Source organism: Apus apus, chromosome 7 (assembly GCF_020740795.1).
Source record: "Apus apus isolate bApuApu2 chromosome 7, bApuApu2.pri.cur, whole genome shotgun sequence".
In the NCBI taxonomy this organism is placed as follows: Eukaryota; Metazoa; Chordata; class Aves; order Apodiformes; family Apodidae; genus Apus; species Apus apus.
Genome location: NC_067288.1, coordinates 30812302 through 30834683, shown reverse-complemented (window position 1 = coordinate 30834683; position 22382 = coordinate 30812302). Strand labels below are relative to the sequence as shown.

Below are 22382 nucleotides of genomic sequence, written 5' to 3'. Positions count from 1 at the left end.
AATGTGTAATCCCCAGTGGAAACATTTATTCCTTTCTGCAGGAGCTTTATGCCCTCTTAAAGTCAACCTGCAGGTGCAGATCAGAAATGCACACAAAGCAAAAAATTAAAAATTACATATAAAATAAATAAATAAAATAGTAGTTTGAACTCTTCCCTTGTTTGGTGCTTCCAGCTGGAATTGCACTGCTGTGTCTGAGAGCAGCAGTTCCCTTCTAGAGCTTGTCACTGTTAACATTTATGCTTACTTTCTAATTTAGATGGGATCAATTATATCTTCTGTTGCTTATTTTCTTTAAAATAGCAAATCAGAATAATCAATCCCTTCTAACCATGGATTTTTTTCCTGACTTTACAAAATGGTCTTCATGGACTGTCCAGATACAGATGTTCCAAACTCCTTTGGAATTTAATGGCAGTTTCTGTTCCAGCAATTATAAAGTCTCATCATCACAAAAAAAACCCCACATAAATTTAATCCTCAGCTGTAAAAGATTACAAGAAATCCTGAGCTTTTCTCACCTATAGAGTCTGGCAGTTGCTGCAACATATTGGATGACAACAGGAGATCTTCAAGTCCTTCACATCCTGAGATGTCCAAATCCACAGTTTCTATCCTGTTTTTTGACACATCCAGGTACACGAGCTGTTTTAACTTCCCTATAGACTTAATAGCACGTTACAAAGTGTTACTTCAACAGGTCTACACTGTGTGCCAGTTTCTAAGTTTAATTAAATACAACAACAGCAATACAGGCTTATATTCAGTTCTCTCAGCACCCTTTTTTCAGGAGTTGTTTCACTGAAGCAGCACCAGGGATGGTCTCACAGCCTCCCTGCTCAGGCCACTGCAAGAGGAACTGAAAATGACACCTACCAAACTAATTAATGTGTTCCAGATTCATTAAATCTGCTGAACATTTGAGTTCTCAGTCATGCAGCTGTGCTATTTCTTCAGCTGGACACAGATCCAAGGGACACTTCAGACCTGCTCAGCTGTCCTTCAGGTCCCTGGGGCCAGACACACAGGCAAAGCTTTCTGCATCAAATTCTCTGAATTTTATAACTAGTTCCATGATGAGTGGTTAACCCAAGAGCACCCTTTTGTGAATGCAATGGTTAACTGCCCTGTAACATCATCTGGGTTCTGATAAAACTGCTAGTTATTGCAGGGTGACTGAGGAGACAACAGGAAACCCTTTCCCCTTGCCATGAAAAGCATACCCAACAATTCAATAAAACAGGCACGGCCCCATTTAGACAGCATCATGTAATAGCAACACTTTAAAGGTTTTCATATGGATGGCCATGCTGAGACTTTTATTTCTTGATAATAATTAATGACTATGGGAACTAGGAATATGCACCCAGTCAAGGAAATGCACACGCACTTATTTCCTGCAAGGTAAAACCTCACACAGTAATTTGATTACATAAAATAAATGTTCATACCCCAGGTAGTATTTGCAAAGAATTGTTGTCCATCCACAATTCCTTCAGATTTTGTATTTGTTCGAGAACCTCAGGCTGAGGAAAAGAATACAGCATTATGGAGAGTTAGAGAGGTCCCTGTTTCTTTTAGTAAAATACACATTAATATTTCCTTAACAAGAAGATTCCCTTCTCCTTCCTTTTTTGAGCGCCCTCATCAGACTTCCAGATAATCACCTGAACAGTGTGCTCATGTCATTAATGTAACCATTGTTGCTCTTTTTCAAAACTTGTGCAATTCAAGAACTCTCTTGAAAAGAGATGAATACACCTAGGAACTCCTGAGCCATTCCTGTTCTCTCCTGCACTCTCCTGGCAGCACGTAATCCATGAACCAGGCAAAGAAGAGAAGGCAGAACTGTGGAGCTTCAGAAACAAGGCAGTGAAAAGAGACCAAATCTCATCCTGCAGCACTTGTTAAACTCTGCCATGATTTATAGCCTTGGAAATATCTTAACAGAAGCATATTGCTGAACACTTCCCTGGATAAACCCCATTTATGGATGATTTAATGTCTGCAATTGTCACATCCAGCAGTTAAAATTCTGTTATGCAATGATCAAGCCTTAAAATTACAACATTAAGCTTTAATCTAAGATGTTCTATTCTTTTCAACACTATAGGAAGTTAGTGAAACTGAAAAAGGTAATTCCCCAAATCACTGCTCATTCAGCACAGCTATGAAAATCAAGAATTATCAGGTCACAAATATTTCCATCTTTCAGCTTAAGCAGTATTTTCCTTTTCATGAAACACTTGATTCACAGGGAAAACAAGACTTTCCATTTGCCTCAGCTCTTTAAAGTTGTAGACATTTTTTTCAAAGGCTGCCAGAAACTGCTATTAAGTATTTCATTTGGTTCTGAGTAAATCAGACTCTAGCATTTTAGAAGTCTGTAGTATTATTTTGCTGGAATTATTTCAAAACAGCTAGAAACAATTTTATGTATCTCACATCCCCGGAGCTTAGGAGAGGTGTCTTATTATCTCTTATGGTCTAAGTTCCTTGGAATGGTGTAATTCCCAAAAGAAATATGATTTTCCAGTTGCCCAGGTCTGGAGAGGTCAATCCTCCAGTTTTCCATGTTGACACAGAACGTGTTTCTCTTAAAAAACGCTTAGTCAAAATGTTGAAGATGATTTATTTTGCCTTGGCTAATTCTATTGAAATTACGTTCTTCTTTAATGGTCAAAACCACTTCTAATTTCCAGGCTAAATTAATTAATGGTCATTTTAGACTATTTCTTCCTGTGATGATTAATGGTTCTTTATTCCTCCAGAGTGTTCCCTGACTAAGTTTATTATGGATAATCATATTTTCCCCTCTCAACTTCAATTTTCTTTTAAATTCCTCTCATTAGGCAGAAGCCCTTCTCAAAGGCAGCAGCCCACTCCTGTGTTGTGGGCATTAGAGCTGGATTTGAAATTCCTGGAGTATGGATTAGGCCCACCTTAATTCAGATGAGATCTCACCAGTGTTTTGATAAGAGGTATTAAAAAAATTCTAATTTGTCTCTGTTAGAAATCCCTTGGGATTTAACACTCCACTTTTCCTGGAGCCCTGGGACACTGACTCCCTCGTCCCTCCTTCATTACATGAAGCCACTTGAACATGGCTGCTATTTTGGAAGTAACAATTTCTATTTTAGGAACACTAACCTCATGAAGTGTGTAACCTTGTTTCCAGAAAAAGAATGAACATAATAACTCAATTTTTACAGCTACCTTTCTGCTCAAGCCCAAGCCTATTGCTCCAGACTGTCTGGGTGAAGAGCAGAGTCTCCTGGTGCAAAGGGAGGTTTTCAATAATCCAGGAAAGGACTCAAACAAACTCAGCTCTTCCACACCCCCAGAGTTCTAGCCAGTATTGTTCTCCAAGAAGAAAGAACATAAACCAGATTTTCAGAACCCCTGAAAACAGGAGCTTTCCATCCTTTTTTCCAGGTGATCTGGTTTAAACCAGCACCCCTTTTCCTACAACCTCTCTGCAGATCCCTGCTGTTCCCTTGCCTCTTGGCCCATTTTGCTTCAGGCGTTTGATTCTAGTTCATGCAGTTTTGGCCCAGCTTCCTGAAAAAATGAGTCAAGTCAGGGAGCCTGGCCCTGACAGCAGCATGGGGCCACTGGCCTCCTGCTTTGTTGTTTTTAGGGGACAATATGCTACAACTCACACAGAATGATGTTCAAGTCGTTTCAAACTAAGACTAGAAAACCAAACCATGCCCAAAAAAGACACACTCTGAATCCAGGTCTGTATATTTCTTTTGATCAAAATCCTAAATACCACTTCTGAACATTTTATTCTATTTATCTATGCAAAGTGTTTCTACTTTTAATTAAAAATCTGAGTTAAAACCATCTATTTTCTCCTGCATAGCAGCATAAATTAGTAAACATTGACAGAGGTAGAAGCACTGGCTGTAAACCAGATGCAGACTCTTTGCTACAGCTTTCAACTGCTAGGTGACACTTCCAAATGTGTATAAAGTGAAATTATCTTAATTTTAAGAAAAGCTACAGGAAATATCAGCCTAATAAAACTGGAAGCCCTGATGCAGCAGAACTGTTTTTGCAATTGTTCTTCTCTAGCTCTGGAGGTGGTTGAGGTGACAGGGTTTACCAGTCACTAGCAGGCTGTTGGTGGGTGAGGTACACACAGACTTTTATTCTGCTGTCAGTGCAATAGTGAGTGTCACAGCATTAACTTGGTGTCCTACCAAAGCAGAAGCCCTCCCAAGCAGCCCCAGCAGTGAGAGGTGTCAAAAAGGGTGAGGCAGCAGTTTTTGTAAGTTTTGCTTCTCTTCACATACTCAAAGTTCCTGCAGGATGAGGTCATTAAGCTCTGCTTAAAAATCAGCCCAGTTTAAAACACAGTGTAACCCCCCTCCTGCTGTTTCTGAGAAGTGTTGATTCCTACAGACACAGCAGAAACATTGCAGAGGGGAACGTGATTACTTTCTATACTGATACTTGAGAAAATTCCCAAAAGCTTTAAATCTCAGGGAACATAATTCTCACCTTAGAGAGATAAGAGGTAGGGACAGAAACTGCTTTTGGAGTCCAAAATTTGCTTCAGCTAATAGAAATTGCTAATATTTGCAGGATACATAATTGACACAAGTATTTGTGTTAAGATCAACATTTCATCCCACGCTGAAGTTTTCCAGCTCAGAGTGAGAATCATCTGTGACCTTGGTCTGAACTGCAGAAGCCTGGTGTGGATGAAAAATATTGTACTAGCAACATTCAACCCCTGAACCATGAGCCATCTTCAGTTCCACCAGGAAACGTGACCATAGCATGTGGCCACAGCACAATAATGCCTTTTAAGTTAATGTCCCATACACAGAGCATCCAAACCACACAGGCTTTCTATTTTAAAATGGTGCATTTCTTACCAGTTCAGAGAACTCATTATTGCCCAGATCAAGTCTCTCCAGCTGAGTCAGTTTGTGCATTGACCTGTAACAGATCAGGAGATATCCAAGATTAAATTGTGACTTGCAGAACGTCAGTCAAATCTTGTCTAGATAAAAATAAAGCTCAAATGGTACTGTCACTGCAAGAAGGATTACATCAGACTGCTGCTGCTGCAAAAGATAACAATACACACAAGCTTCAAGCCAGGAGCCAAAGTTCTTGACTGAAAAAGGCAGCAATTACTTTTGTGTAAAAATAAACAGAAAATATTTGTGTAAATTTACATGGTTTCTCAAGGAAAACGACTCATGCTATTCCTATAAAAGGGATGGTGTATATTTGTAGGGTATGTAGTGACACTTGCTGTCTGCCAGCATCTTATGGAAACTCTCTCCCTGTAGGCAGATAAACAACAGAACAGAGATTTTTAATTATATGACCAATCTGAGATTCAAGCCTTTCCAACACTTCATGCAGTGAAGGGCTTCAAATGAGGAATCATCTGATTTCCATCTCTGGGTGGCTGCTAACAGCCAAAAAAGACACTTTCACTGCTTGGGGTCAGGTGACTGAAACAGTGAAAGAAGAGGAAAAGTGAGTTATTACTAAGAATTTCTCTCTAAACCCTGGTGGACCAATATGCTCTAAACACCATATTGGATTTTGGTGGGGATGGCAAAAAAAAACAAAGAGGAAAAAAGTAATTTAGCATTAACTGCAACAGTCAGTTCAGAGGCCTTCTAAAGTAATCAGATTAGATCCTAATAAAGAAATAGCATAGTCTTAATTGATGTGATCTAAAATACCAACCATTTTATCTCTGCAATTTTTATCAGAGGTAAAACTGATTACCCAAGATGTCATGGCTAAAAAACATCGACCTGTTTTAACAGGTAAGTCATGGAAAAAAGAGGTTGTGATGGGGCTAGATAGAAAACACTGCTATATTTTTATTACAAGCAAAGTTTGCTGTTAGTTTTTTTAAAATAGGAAAAAAAATTAGAAATGCCATTCTCCAGTAGCAGAGTGAAACATTCTTGCTAGACCAGTACTGTTAGATAAACAAATAAACAAATATAAGTTTAAGAAGTTCTATTCTTTACCAGATTTCCTTTGTTAAACAGACAGTTCCACTAACCTACTGTCCTTCTTTACTTCCAGCATAACTTCAATTGAAGAATACAAATTAAGTCACAAATTAAGATCAGGTATGAGATGCACCTCTTTACCTTGGAGAAATGGATGTTCTGTACAGAAAAGCTGATAAAATGTATCTAGACCTCTTGGGCAAATAGGTCAGCACTGAACCACATTCAGGCTGGTGTCTCTCATCTAACATAATTTACAGTATTTTCAAACACAGCATTTACACAACGGTTTCGGAAAGTGCAATGTCAGTCCCTAAAGTCCTTTGAAACTGGTGTTACCAGAACTATGAAACTACTGGTATCCTGTATTATTGATTGCTTAGTGCCTTCTGTCACTGTCCAAGCCTTTATGGCTTTCTGAAATGTCCTTCTACGTGTTCATCTTTCTACTTATTCATTACTGTTCTTCTTCTGTCCTGCTTTGCACAATCTCAGTTTCCCAACAAGTCTTTGAAACCCAGCAAATATGTGACTTGACCATTTGTGTTTGGGAAATGCTCAGGAACAGCCACAGTTCACTTTCAGAATCATCTCCTCTCCCTTTGCTGACAATCACCCTAACACAGATTAATTCATGATCACTTTGCTTTTTTTAAATGCATTTTGATACCTCACCTATTTCTTCCTCACTCAAGCTCACTGTTGCACGTTTTTTCTTTATCTTTTTCTTTTTTCCCATCCCACAACTATTCCATGTCTCTTTTCCAATATATTTCCCAACATATTTGATAAATTTTCACAAATATCTTTGAGGCAAAAAGGTGACAGACGCTTCTTGTTTGTTTGCTCAGAGGAACACAAGCTGCCCACACAGCTCTGAAGGGGTCAGCACCTACATTAAAATGAAGAAAAAAAGGAACAACTAATTTTTTACTGCAAAGCACAAAACAAGATGCTGCAGTTTAAGCCTGGAAGAGTTAAATCTGACACTGTTCCTAAACAGTAGCCATTAATATAGCTATGATCAGTCAGGATGGAGCACACATGTTCTTCAACAGAGAGAGACTTCCTATGTGCTCTCCACAGAGCCCCATGTCAGTAACGTATTGATTCATGCTCCCCAATTCCCAACCTGCTTCCTGCTGCATTTTCATTCTTCTAGTATTCATTACCTTGAATTATTATTGCCATAAAACCAGAAGGAACAATGAAAATATTGTATCTTTTAAAGGTAATCCTTGGTATGGAAGAGCATCTGGCAGGCTGGGAGCTGTTCAAGAAGCAGTGACTGTTCTGCCAGGACAACACCTGCACAAGGTGAGCACTCCACACTCTGCCCAAAAGGACTCCACTTTAGATTGTCACCACCATTAAAATAATAAAGGAGAGTGAAAAATATTTTTTAACCCCTCTGCTCTCTTTGGCAATGTCTTGCAAAAGCTGGCTGAGCTTGTACACAAACAAAAAGGAAGTCCATTAACCAAAGCTGCAACACACTTGGGGCAGCTCATTCACACCCCCCTTCTCTCTGAGTGACACACACCCCCAGACACGTTCGCATTTGGTCTAACTTACTCCTCTGAAAACTTTCACTATTGCATCTTAATTGACTTGTTATTAACCTAGTTTAGATTCCTGACACTTAGCTACTAGTTGTAAATATTGCATACACATTTTTTTAATTAATTGAACCCAATAGAGTAAGTAATTACATTTGTAATTGCAAACTTGATGGCTCTGGACACTCTTAATGCCGTCCAGAATCTCATTAACTCGAGAAGAATTCTTTGCACTGGTTTGTGCCCTCCCTGCCAGCAAGTGTTTGCAAGATTGGATTTGGAGTTTTCCAAAACTGGTTACACTTCCTTAGTCACAATTCACCAGGTTCTGCTTTGGAAATCAAAGTATTTTTGCTTAAAACAAATCAGTTGGGCCCCTTTGAAAAGCGGTCAGGCAGGGCAAAAACTCTCCACCAGAACACTGAAGCCATGAAAATCATTTAAACATTCCCACAAGCTCCTTCAACAAACCCTGCTGGCAGGTTTGAGTCCTGAGCAGCACAGGAAAAGAGATTCAGCACATGAGCACTGTGAGAGGCTCCAAGTTTTTCAGTTCCACCATTCACTGGACAAACACAAGCCCTGTGCAGCCCAGCACCTTCCCAAGGGGCAAAACTGGAAACACGATGCACGTTTGTAACAGTTGGGGCCAAGTTTCCTCTCCCAGGCTGAGCCACCCATGACTTTGCCAAAGTTGATGAAAAGCTTCTAGTGGTTCTGGCTCCCCATGTGCCTGTGTTGAAGTGCTTATAAACCCCGGCCACAAGACACCACCTGCCCCCTGGAGCCCCAACAGCAGTGATCCTGTGTTGTTTCCATACACACACACCATTAAATACTCTGCAACTCTTCCAGAGGATCTGGCTGGTAATCTATGTCACAATCCAGCTGGGAGAAACTTGTGCATTTCATCCTACCTTTGAACAAGACTCTCACTGTCAAAGGTTCAGTTTGTGCTGCTGACAACTCCTCTTAGAAGGCAACTTTTAAACATGTGCAGTTTCTGCAGTCAGACACACAGTTTCAGGAACTAACATATCCCTGGGGGCAGATTAACTTCAGCTGTTGGTACTATACCAAAAGATAAAGCAGACTGCCAAATGCATGGAATGTTGTAGGAGATATTTCATTAGCTTGTGATATTTTTACTTCTTTCATGTGATTACTTATGTTTTTCTTACGAAAAGATTATTTTTTTTTTAATGTGGGGTCATTTTAGAAAGGTGCAACAGGAAAGGTGCAACTATGAGGAAGGCTCAGCTAAATATTCTTTGTAAAATGATGTAATGTAGTGTCATTAATGTGCTAATAAAACTTGCAGCCAAAGATTGCCCATAAATCTTTATCCATCTCACATTTGAGTCTACTCTTCCATTCACAAGTAACTGCAGGAGTTACATGGAGACCAGGTTCTCAGCAATTGAAGTGGACCTCACAGGAAGTTCAAAATAAGGTGAATTTTTTGTCAAAATTATTTTTAAATACAATTATGGAAGATTGTTCACAAAAACCTATAAATGCATTAAAATCAGCATAGAGTAGGTTAGAGAGATGACAGAATGCTTGGTGAAAAGTTAATGTAGCTCAACACAGTTTTAAATCATTCACACTCCATACGTTTTCACTCACATTATACAATTAAGTGGTATTAATTACAATTCATGGTAACCACACATGTTGCTTACCATAGCTTTGTCATGGTCATTGGATGTTTGTTTTTGCACAAATGAGTCAGCAGCCATATGTTATTTTAAAGAAATAGTTTTCTCATCAAATTCCTGGTCAGCTTTCTGAGAGGTGGGAGCAAAACCTTCAGTCACAAACTTCTGATCACACCTGAATGGTCCCCATATATGAAGAACTGCTTTCATAAAACACAAGAAGGCTCTCTAATAGCTAAAAGCTCTCGAGTGAAAAGCGGTTGTGTCAGGGACAGAACCAGATTTACACAACAGTAAATCCCATGGAAGATGCAGCATGATGGTGCTACAGAATTCATGCACGCTTTGATATTGGTCAGACCTCTACCAAGATAGGACTGAAGAAGCTGCATCAGCCTCATATTCCATTTCCTTGTGTGACAGCAGACAATCATATTTTCATATGAGTCTATGATAAAGAGACACCATTATTTTCTGAAGAAATAAAAAGCAAAATAGTGCAAATACACTGCCATTACTGGCTTATCTGCTGTATTCATTTCAAATGATATTTTCTCACACTTCTGTTGCACACAGCAACCTTCATTTCAAAGTTGTTAAAATGTCACATTCAGGAGCCTCTTCCAGTTTCAATATTTTAAACCCTGCAGTGTAACTTTAAATTCATTAATGAATCAGTTTGGAAGTCAGACTTTAAAATTAATGCTTAATAGTTTACCTGTTGCAGAGCAGTTAAACCTTAAGTAGAGCTAAAGCATTATGTGATACAATCACAAAGAGCTGTTTCCTTATGTGTCACTTAATGCTTTACAAAGAAAACTCAGTTTTCAGTGAACCTCAAGATAATCTATAGAATTTCTAGGATATAAAACATGTATGGTGTAAAGTAAAGGAAGTATAAATTTATCTCATAAATTACTAAATCTATGTGTTATCCAGGCTTCAAAATATTTAACGTTTAAAAATTGATGTTGAGGATAGAAAATATTGATATATATGGAATGAAATATATAAGAGGGAATCTTTAAAATCATGTATATGCTATCTACAATAATGTCTATTTTAACTGAACTACAACAACTTCAGGACTTTACAATTTCCAGTATCAATCCACAGATCAGAGAAGGTGGCAGAGAGCATGGGATGAGGCCCAAAGCCATTAAGTCCCTGAAGATGACATGACTCTGGGAGCTCTCAGCAGTCCTGGAGGGGTGTTGCTCTGCTCCTGTGCTAGGGGCTGGTTATCAGTGCCAGAAGGAGCAGAGCATCCCAGGGCACAGTCTGTGTAAGTCCCATTGCCTGGGCTGCAGGGCTGTTGGAAACACTGCTGGACACAACATCCCCTGGGTTGGGCATCTGGGAAACCCGCCCAACAGACTCCTCTGGATCTGACACCCTGGCCTAAGAGGCATCCTCCATCAGCCTTTGTAGACCAGAGTGGTACCAGCATGGTTTGGTTTCATGGTATAGTTTGGGAGAACTACCTCAACACAGCCTACTGGTGCTGACGCTCTTGATGCTGCCATTTCTGGTGCCCGAAAATCTGCTGCCTCCACATCCTCTGCTGATCCAGGCACTGTACACTGGCAGGCGAGGGGCAAGGGCACCTCCATCTTCATGTGCTAAATGAGAAAAATCAATTTCAATGCCCAAAAGATGGAACTGCTGGTGCAGAAGGTGTCTAAACACAACCAATGCATCTACAGCACTGAAGACTTCAGACTTTACCTAATTCTAAATTCAACCTCAGTGAAGCTGAGGAGTCCTGCCTGTCTCAGTCACTGCCACGAGGGCTACCTCACTGCTTTTGCTATAAAGATTCAGTATTTGGTAAATGAAGTATTTGACAACTTAGATTTTATTTACGATGTGATAACATAGTGGAAAGTAAATGAATGGTTTGCCAACACTGCATTGCTGATCAACTTGAACAAGTTATTAAATTAATATAAAGTGACTGGTACTTGGAATCTGGGTCTTCACCACCTTGATGACTGAGGAGGAGCAGGCTCTAAGCTCCCCACTGCTAAAAGTAGACTAAAACCAACCTGTGTTTCATCAGGAAATGGCTTAGAGACAGTGTGAACATGTCTCAAACCCAGGATTATTTCTAAAGGGGAAGACGAAGAAATAAAAGGGGGATGATAGAAGTGCTAGAACAAGATGAGGATGAATTAGAGATGAAAAATGTCGTGCCTCAGAAACCGTATACAAATATAACTGTCTCTGAGATACAAGTGCCAAAGAGGAAGTTGGGGTCAGACTTTTAAGAGACATAGCTTGAAAAGGAAGAAACCAAAGCAACTGCTGAGCCGTAACATGATCATCTCATTCAGTGGCTAGAGAACTGTGAAAGGTAGGCAGAGAGATGGCATTCCACTGGGAAGCACGGCAGACGTGGGCAAGATTTGTGTCATGATCCAACTGAGAGAAGGCAAGTGGCACCACAGAGCTTGTGAGCTGGAACAGAACCAGCCCACCAGAGACACAGAAATGGGAGAAGCAAGGAGAAGCCATACGTGCTGAAAAGGTGGCTACAAGCCAGAAATACTGGATATAACTGCTGAATATAACCCACAAAGGTACTACAATAGAAAATACAAAGATTAATAGTTCATAAAATAACTCGCTGACTAGCTACAGGAAAATGTAACAAAGATCTAATGACCACTGTGATTTATTTAGACACATTTATTCTGCACTTTTTCAAAAGTAACCCTCCATCACTTTTTGTATGTCAGAACCTAAGCAGCTGAGAGTCAAGTTTTGCATGGTTATTTTTATTTTCCTGTTTACATATATTTAATTCTTCTTGCAGTTTGAATTCTGTGCAGGCAGCTTTTAGTCTGTAGGGTTTTTTTGTAATAAAGTAAAATTAGAAGGACACTGAGTTAAGGTATTTTGAACGTAATGGGCAATACCTTACATACCATAACAGATTTGTGTCTGAGAAAGCAAAGCACAGAGTCTAAGCGTAATCAAATGAGATCTCATTAATAACAGTCAGAGTGAACTCTGAGTGTCTTTAGCTCCTAGTTGTGCTGGGAGGAGTTCAGGTTCTGGTTCAATTAAGAACAAAATGAGTGTGGGGTGGTCTGGGGTGATTCTCCATGGTTATAAATGTTCTCCCCTTCCACCACTTTGTGCTATGAAGTCTTGTCTTCATCTGAAATTTCACCTTACTGGTCACATATAAACTCTTCTGAAAGAATACATCAGTTTAGCATCTGTTTAATGGATGTTTTATAAGAAACAAATAAGTGATAAATCCACACCAAGAAGTGAGGTGTACAAAAGAGGCCTTTGTGCAGGGCTCTAATTCCTGCCACGCTTCCCCTTTGACACATTAAAGTTATACAGCATCAACACTGCCAGGTAGGAACCACTAATTACAGCTCAAGCAATGTCAGGATTATCCCAGATGGCAGAAGCAGACCTGGTGTCTGTTCACTGCAATGCAGGGAGTCCTGGCTACACCTTCTCCAAGAGTGTCCCTTACTGGAGACATGGAAAAAACCCAAAAAAAGCCACCACTGCCTTTAGACAAGAATAATTAAGGCCATTTTTCAGACAAGTTTGACCCACTATACACGTTAGAAAAGCACTCTTACAATAAGAAAACAGTGTAATATCTTTTCTGCCTCTTCTGAGCAGCGATTTCATTTAGTTTTAAAAAGGCTAGAAGGAAGATAAATAGGAGCTGTTGCTTATTAAAACATTGGCGATGTTTTAACAACGTAGTGCCAAAGTTGTAAGTCTCCTGGAACATGGTTTATTAAACTCAGCCAGAGTTGCTATCTGAAGAAAACACATCATCATGAATGACGAAAATATTTGTAATCTCCAAGTGTGGGAAACAGTTTACATCTTTATAATAAACTAGGAATAAAATGGAACAGGGTTTCAAAAAATAGCAGTCTAAAGCTAAGCTTTGAAACCTATATTTAGATGCCTCTGGACAGATTCTCAGCTGATATAAATGCTCTGTTCCACTGACTCCAACACACTTCAGACAACCTGTGAATTTTTGCAAACTTCCTTCCTAAAAGAGGATTTTGGAAGTGGCAAGTATGTCAGGACTATAAGTGTTACTGAAGTCAATGGGGCAAGCAGTTGTAAGTCACAAGAGCGTTTCTCACAACTCCATTTTCGGGCTAATGGAAATCACTTTTATTCTGCAAATTCCGTATCTGAAAAAAGGGAATGGATTGTGATGTTTTCCATGTCTGAATACCTTTCTGAACCTTTAGTGGCTCGTTCCTGCTGAGATTGAACTAAAGAAACAAGCAAGGCCACATCTGCAGTCTTTCAACAAGGCAACAGCTGAGAAATGTCAACGCTGACTGTAAAAGGCCAAAGCAAAGTGGTACTGAAATCAGGAACCAGGACAGAAGAACTTCACCTGACAATGTTTCAAGCAATATTTTGACAAATCTCCACTTCTAAGTGAGATACACCGGTTTTTATACTAAAATGATTATTCCAGTGGAATACCAGCTTTCAATAGACACTCTGTATCCATACAAGAAGTGATTCATCCATATTCATCTGCTTATTTTCTCAATTTGCAGTAACACCTCAGCTACAGAAGGGTGTAAGAGTTGTAACTCTCTGCAGGTTTAGAGACTTCCTATTTGCAAACTAAACCCCTGCAAGACATCCACTACTATTTTATATCTCTTCTGCCAAGGAACAGTCTAGTCTACTACACTTTACATCCTCTTAAAAACAAAATATTTTGTGCTTTTTATCGTTTTTGCTGCTTACAAACCTTGAGTCTCCTTACACACAGCCTCAGCACTGTTCAGAAATCATCAGCAAAAATAAGAGTTGCAAGTAATTTCAACAAATATGTATTTATGTTCGATACAACAGGAACAACTCTGGTGTCTGATTTGTTTTCTAGACTTCTTGTCACTGTGGGTAACTGGCACATGAAGTTGGTGCAGGTTTCCCTGCTAACTTGGTAGTGGAACTAATCAGTATGTTGGCATTCATAGTGCAGCAGTTAAAGAGTCTGGGTTATTTTTCAGGTGTGAAATAATTACTACTATTGCTCAGGGATTGGCCAGGGTGTAAAAGAAATAACAACCCATGCCTCACACAATTTCTAATTTAATCAGTTTGTAAAATTAAACTAATTAATGAATCAATTGCCTGGGTTAAGGGTGATGGTAACGTATATACTTCTCACAACCACTTTATAGAGTTCCTACTTTCTATGTTTCTATCTCTAAATTTGGGGGTAAAGAAAGAAATGGAAGGAAAAATGGATTTAAAAAATTGAAAGAAAGTTAGAGAGAAATATCAAATTTTTACGCTCTATTTACAGAAAAACTAAAAGTATGCAATTTGATAAGAGTAAATTCTTTTGCTTGAGAAATGGGATTCTCTGCCCCACCCCCTTAAGTTTTTGTTTCAATATATATTTTGTTGTCAAGCCATAACAGGTACTTTCATTCTATATGCATGAAAATATTTCGTTCACACCTCCACTCGTTACCCAGAAGGAAAAACTTAATAGATGCCACCTTTCTTGTGTCCATTCCTCTTTGAAAAATTTGTCACAGAAAACTTTAGATGAGACTGACCTTGTGTCCTATTGAGTGACTGGAAGAACACACATCCATTGCCCTTTATCAAGGAAGATATTCAAAGACTGATACTAAAGTGTTATACAAAAGCAGGAAGGTTTGTTTTTCATCAAGTTCGTGAGAACCAATCTTTCGTGGCACTAAAATGCACAGGAGTACTGTTGTAATGGAAATAGTGACAGGTAAAAGCCAGAGAGTCTGTACAGCTTGAGACATTTAAAGAAAAAAGCAGAACAGAAGATTACTAACTTCACATTATTGACTACAATGGCTCAGTCTAACCAGTGATTTTTCAAGCAGAGTCTGAATTTTGACAGCAGACATACTTATTAGCAGCAATTCTCAGAAATCAGACTGTGTGGGTAAAACTGTCTGTATTTTCTTGCAATCAAAGCCTAAAAACATGCAACCAAGAACATTTTAAGACTGAAAATATATTAGTATAAAATAAAATATTTTAACAAAACAACCCCACTTCATCATCCTCATCACCATATCCATACACTTATTTTATTCCTGACTCAAACCAGGAGTAAAATGACAGGCATGAAGTACTTTGGCATTGCAGGAAGGTTGCACTAAAACAATTGCAAACCAAGGGGACAGAGGTAATTGGAACATAAGTACCTTTCACCAAGGGACTGGTTGAAGCCAACAAAGAACAACAGAACATCATGTGCCAACATCTTCAGAGGAACATCAAAGTGCTGATCAACACAAGAATTCTTACAGTGTAGGTAAAAACTTACCATTGCTGGTTGATTTCAGCCAGTTTACTTAATAACCACTGAAACCTGCCTTATGCAGTGAGCAGATCTGATGTTGCAATAACATCAAGTGTGAATTGTCAGGACCACAACATGTGCCATTTAAGCTGAAACACAATTTTCTGGTGTAAACTGAAAGTTTGTGTCAGAAGGTCTCTCCCAAGTTGCCTGCCTTGGCTGTGTGTGTAGAGACAAACACTAACATCTCTCCCCTTCACCTCTTATTCTCTTAGATGAAGTAACACATCTTTTTTTAGGGCCTTCCATACAACACACTCTGCATTCGTTATTTTTCCCATCAGACTAGGACCCTGTTCAGCTCTTCCTCATCCTGGCCTCACTCATTTTGTATATAAAGTCATAAATACCTCTGTGTCTCTAGTGAAATTCTGTGACAAAGAACATTTGGCATCGTCACGGCTCCATTAGGTTGATGACTCACAGACATTTCACATCCCACCAATACACTGGTGTCTCTTTTTCCAGCATGTTTTTTGATTCAAGAACTTCTCATTTATAACAGACATTCCTCTTAGTGCCCCTATCCATGACCTTGCACTGTGTATTATTACATTTCACCCAGTCTTCAGTTGCTCTCCTCTTCAGAATTACATCATCCTTCCAGCTTTAGGGGCTGTACTTGAGAACTTGCTCTACAACGTTTACCCTTCACAAAGCAAATTCATTCTGAGCAATAGCTGAAGACCAAGAGAAATCCTGGTTTTCCCCACCACCAGCTGCTGGGGACCCACCCCTTTGGTGACATCTCCATTGTGCATTATTCCCTAATGGCACAGAGCTGCAGAGCAGCAATACCTGCTGCCAGGAAAACCAAAGAAGGGAAGAGAAGCCACATCTTCAGTTGGGAAGCAGTGAGTCATGAGGATGAGTACAAAACACAAGTATTTGCTCATCAATTACCAGCACCTCCAGTTTAGTTTCTCAGTGACTCACCACTTACAAATGCAGCTTCTACAATTTTTCAATTTTACAAATCCCTACTGAAATTAATCCCACAGCCCCCTGAAAAGGTGTTTTCCTCAGTCCAAACAGCTCTGAGAGCAAAGATCATAATAGTGATTTGAATTTGCTCAAAGATTTTTTTTGGGGAAAAAAAAAAAAAAAAAAAGGCAAGCAGGCTGCCTGGCTGCTTGGTGCAAGCAACAGTTTCCAGAGTCTTTTTTGAGATATGAAATATTCTTGTTTGCTCTCAGGAATTCGACAGCATGTTCATGTCCCAAAACATTTGGTTTAGGAGTGGCAGGTCTGCTGACACTTGTTGCTATGAAGAGCAATGAATATTTATGAGAGAGTCTAATCTCAGAAAATACAAAAGCTAATGCAAACTACTGAGCTTCCGCTGGAGTAGTAACCAGACCAGACTAAGATAAGACTGGTAGGTGAATTAAAAGCTTTTTTGTTCCATGTGAAGAGTTCTCAGAACATTGCTTGCCCAGCTAAATTGTAAATTTAGCTACTAGATTTGTCTGAAGAATTGGTGGACTCGTGCTATTACTGTAATAACTGAGCTGTCCTGACACAACCACAGCTCCTCAGCATGCACCAGGCAAAGTGATGAGCACGAGTGAGGGGAACCACCTCTGAGCTTTGTGTTTCTGCCATGGATCCCAGAATGTTCGGCCAAAAAAATCAAGAAAATTGGTATTTTAGATTTGGGATTGGGTTAAATTGTGGACTAGCTAGTCTAGGCAGGACTGGTTTTAAGACCAGAAATTCAGAATGTCCTTTTTCCCAGAGAGGCCAAGGAGGGCTCTCTGACCCCACCAGTCACATGGCTTACAGCAGGGAAGTCCCCAGCAGCCCAGATAAGCTAAACCTTGATCCTCATAACCTGTCACTTCCTTGTCCTCCTGGTACTCTGTACATTCCCCTTCCTTGCCAGCACTGCCATCAGGCCATCCCACCACCTACTGCTCCTCTTTGGTTTGTTTTTGCTAGCCTATGAAATGACTGACTCTAGATACAGAACCACCATGTATGTGTATGTACCATATATACATGTATGTACATAGAATCATTGAGTCATTTTCTTTGGAAAAGACCTTTAAGATAATCAAGTCCAACCATTATACCCATAGAAGTGTGCATATATATGCACACATACATCTACCTAAGTCTGCCTACATAAATACACAGACATAAAATGCATGGCTATGTATAGCTTCTACATATCTCTGCTTCCTAAATATGCTGGTGTAATTATGCTATGAGATATTTTAGGCTTTGCTGATTCCCACTTCTCTCCTCTGAGGGTTCTTTCATCAGCCTGAATCTCCTGGTTCCTTTGAACACCAACGTGATGGCACTGGGTCTTTAGTGGGTCCTTATTACTAATACACAAACCAAATCATACTCGAACTCCCAGCAAACAGTCAAAATGGACATGAAAATATAGTCTGCTCTAAGTGAAGTCTGTCTAATCTAACTGCCTTCTCATGTACAGGGAGATAAACAAACCTTGGAAAACAATGCTGGGATTTAACCAGCTGCCCTGTGGTAGAAGGGCAATAACAATATATCCTTTTCAATACTCCGGATTTACATCAAATTTACACACAAGCTTTCAGTTTTCCCTTATTTTGGGACACTATCAGACTGTATGTGGAAGATGCACTGCCTGACAGCACATTTATGACAACTAAACATCTGGGGAAAGGGCACCAGGCCTTGAACGGCCGTCAGAACTGGAGCAATCAAACCCAGAGGCTGGCTGCAGAGCAGAGCTGCTGCTGCAGGATTTAAGGTTGACTCATCACAAGGTAGAAGTTGCTTTCCAAAGTGGAGGCAGCACAAACACGACTTCTCTATCTGCATCCACTGTGAGCTTTCAGCTAGTTTGAAATAATTTGTCAGCGACAACTGATGGTTGGAAAAGTTTTACTTTCTACACCGATATATGTCAACACAAACTGAAGTGAGCAGTGCCTGACCTCCTGCACATGAGCAGGACTCAAAATACTTCTGGAGTCTTTTGGAAGAGCCAAGGCTGCAGAAGAGCTGGACAATGTAGTCTATCCTCATTTCCAGGAGATACATGCAAAGGTCCTTCACTGAAAATTCTTATCTAAGAATTCTGAATCTAAGGTGATCAGTCTCCTGCCACAGCTCTCCAAGTGGTTCCTCCCTTGGCAGAACTCCTCTTTTCCCATATCTTCCCATCCAGGTTGAACTACAGCCTTATTCAGCAGGATAAAAACCTGGGAATTACATCTCTCCACTCTGAGAAATGACTCAAACACAGAGCAATTAAACACTGCAGCAAAAACTGCCTCATTCAAAGCCCATTGAATCTGACCAAGGATTTTAACTGCTTCATTTTGGGTGCAGAATGACTGCAAACATCCCCGGCACTGGGAAGACTTTGCCTGTGGTTCCAGATCCACACCCAGCAGGGCAGGATGACAGGACAGAAGCTATGGAGCTCTTGGGAGTCACAGGCTATAAACTAGCACCCCCAGCCTGTACACAGCAACACCACCTGTTGCTGCAGCAAGTGAAGATCAACTACAGATCAACTACACTTGTATCCAAACAGAAAAATAACCATTATCTTTGTTGGTTCTTCAAGCCAAAAGACAGCTCAGTGATCTAGGGGGGTAACACTGCTCAAATATGAGAAACTTGGGCAGAATCTCACAAACGCTCTGAAACATTTAACAGAAATGCAAAAGAAAAGAGCAGACTATTTTTTTGTTTGTTTGTTTTGTGGTACAAATTAAAGATTCATTAGAAGAACAGAAATTATTTGCAATACTGGCCAGAGATTTCCAAATATTTCTAAATGCTCAAAAGATCTTGGAAACCATTATCAATAATAACCTTCAATCAGATCATATAAGAGAGAAAATTAATTGCTGTGAAGATCTACGGATGAAACATACAAATATTTTTAGTACGTTAAAAACACTTGTGAGCCCAGTATCGTTTTCTGAAGAGAATGTACTGCTGGCAGAAAACAGCAGCATCCTGCATCATGTTCATTTAAAGATCAGTGTCTCCAGCCCAGTGTGACACAGCAAGACTGTTATTCTAAATGTCTGGTGTGCTTGTCAGAAGAAATCAGAATAACCTTGAAAGCATTTTATGAACAATGCTTTACTAATTTGCTATCAAGAAAGTGTCTGGGAATCCAGTGATATGTTTGGACGTGTTCTAGATGCTGAAAAATTATGTCAAGAAATTCAACAAAGGGAAGGTGTCATTTTTTAATGCAAGATATACTAAAGAGGGACACTTTGGAGACCTGTGCCCTGGTCAGAGAGCTACCTTTCAGCCACCTGTAGTTAGTATTTACTTGAGCTGATATATTTGTAAATAATGTCAGAACATTTTGCATTCAGTTACTATTGTTACATTTTACAACAATCTTGAGTGTTGATTTTGTGTGAAATACAGCAAAATCAGAGCTATGGGAAACACAAAGCACATTTAATTCCTGTATCTCAGAAAAAATAAATATCTTTTTATTAGTAACCATGACACACAGTCCCCACTTTCCTCCCACTGAACTCCATAACAAATCTGTTAGCATCTTTAGTGGGGTTAAAATTAGAGCAGAAATAGAAAAATATTCTGCTCCATCAAAACTAGACTGTTGTGGCATTCTAATTCTGCAATCCTAGCACCAACAAGCACTTTCTGCATGCAAAGATTATGCAGCTCTCTTCTGAAGGTGACTGGTGTTTAAGAGGTAGCCTAGGTAACCTGTATATTCTACAGCATGTATTTAGCTTTTCAGGTGACAAAGACCCCAAAGGCTGCAAACCCTCTGTCCTGAACGACTTTCTTTTAAATGCAGATGAACGCTCTGGTAGCAGATTGAAGCATTTTATTTTTACTTTCAAATTAGTAAATGTAACTCAGACCACAGAAAACAAAAAGTTGATACAAAAAGTGCTTCCAACTGATATAAAGGTTGTTGCCTTTAGCACAAAAGATAACTTTCCTCTAAAAAAGGAAAGGGCTGTGGATAAAACCCCACAAGAAGTAGTGAAAAAGTCACTATAATCCATTATAGGCAAAATGCCTGTGTAGGAGATTTTGGTAAATGCATGCTGGTTAAAATAGGAGTTGTGTGAAAATGAGCTAAAGAATCCAGGTTAGCAACCTAGGAGAAACACTCTGTTGCCTGCACGATGAATGTCACTTGTCTTGGAGACACACAACCCCTGCTTCTAACAATCCCCAAACCCACAGATATTTTTTAATTGCTTGGGATCCCTGTTGCAGAAAACAATTCTATAATACTGGTCTAAATGCAAAGGCACATTCCTTATTTATGCTGGATTCAGCATGGGAACCTACAGATGTGTCACTTCTTTACTGTTTCCTTCTCAAAATATCATTGAACTGCAAGTCAAATTATAGCAACAAACTATAGCAACTTCCTTCACTGGTAAACAGTGCCAAGAAACACTACCAAATTGACATTTCTTCAATATTCTGATATTACAGGTTTCTAAATAATATTTTAAACCACCAAACACACACAACTTCTGCACAGGTCCTACGGCGAGATTGCTTCACTGAGTTATAGCAAGAATGTTTTAAATACATCAGAATATTTATTGGTGAGAAAAATACCATCACATAAAAATTGACCAGGATTATCTCATATGTTGTTTTTATTACATCTGGTATTTTAAAATGTCCCCTTATAGACTTTGGACATTGAGTTACAGTCAGCTAACATGCCAGTGTCCATCTGCCACCATGTGTTTCCTTTTTTGCCAAAAGCCTTCAGTAGAATTTCTTAAACCCATGGAACAAATAACTCTTAAGAGAAATGAGACCATTGCACTGCTAGCAATACAAATATGTTGCACTTTTGGAAATTTCAGGTGAAAGAGAATGGTGTAAAAATTCAGTCACTTACTTTGGTAGAGTTTTCAAGTGATTTTCTCTCAACTCCAAAATCCGCAACTTGACAAGTCTAAAAATATAGAAAAAAATTAGTTCATTCAGTGAATTAGTTCATTGGCATCACAGACATGCCTGCCCTTACCTGAACTCAAAAAGCTTGGGCACAGATCAGTTTCTCACAGGAATTCAAAACCATTTTTATTAATTATTTAAAACAAGGGAAACAAAACAGAAGTTAATTTCTCTCAAACATTTCCAGGACTAGTAAAGGATAAAAAGCAACTGCTGCTTAGTTCACAACTTTCTTTTGCATTTTTTGAGCACTGAATTACACAAGTCCTGGGCAGACTAGTATTACAGAATTTATCTCCATTGATTTTTCTGTATTTTAAACAGAAGTAGGACTTGTGCTTAAGTGAATTAGAACCTATATACAACAATGCTTCAAAATTCCATACCATTGTGCCACTTCTAACTGGCAACATTATTTCAGCCACAGCAATACATTTCTTGAAGCAGAATAATGGGAAGAAAGGAGGACACAAGAGATAAGAGATGAAGAACCTAATGTAGTAGAGTTCCAGGATTTGGGCAGTATTGTCTAATCAGCCATTCTTTCTAGGAAGATAATTTGATAAACATGCAAGATTTGGATCCATGGCATCCTTTTGCTGGTTCTTTAATGCCCAGTTACAATCAATGTGGGGAGGAAAAGGAAGAGGATACAAAGAGGGATGAACAAAGTCTGCTCCTCTTCATCTCCAACTGTGTAACTCCATTCATGGAAAATCAACCATTTTTTGGAGGTACTTCTGTGGGGCTGATCATGTCCAGGATTGCTCAAGACCTAAGTGAAACTCAGTGGTTCTGCATATTGAATTTGCAATTGTACAATTTCTCATCAGAGATGTCAGCCCAG

General features: G+C 39.3%; 1 protein-coding gene across 2 annotated transcripts in view; it reads right to left on the bottom strand.

Moving 5' to 3' along the window:
- LRRC7 (leucine rich repeat containing 7) overlaps nucleotides 1–22382 on the bottom strand; it is a 142877-nt gene that overhangs the window by 50193 nt on the left and 70302 nt on the right. For both annotated transcript variants that reach the window (XM_051625656.1, XM_051625655.1), the window contains exons 6-9: nucleotides 21477–21533; nucleotides 4890–4953; nucleotides 1452–1526; nucleotides 522–666 (exon numbers count right to left, since the gene is read on the bottom strand). In XM_051625656.1, coding sequence (XP_051481616.1) covers nucleotides 522–666; nucleotides 1452–1526; nucleotides 4890–4953; nucleotides 21477–21533 — 341 coding nt within the window. The remainder of the gene's footprint in view (nucleotides 1–521; nucleotides 667–1451; nucleotides 1527–4889; nucleotides 4954–21476; nucleotides 21534–22382) is intronic.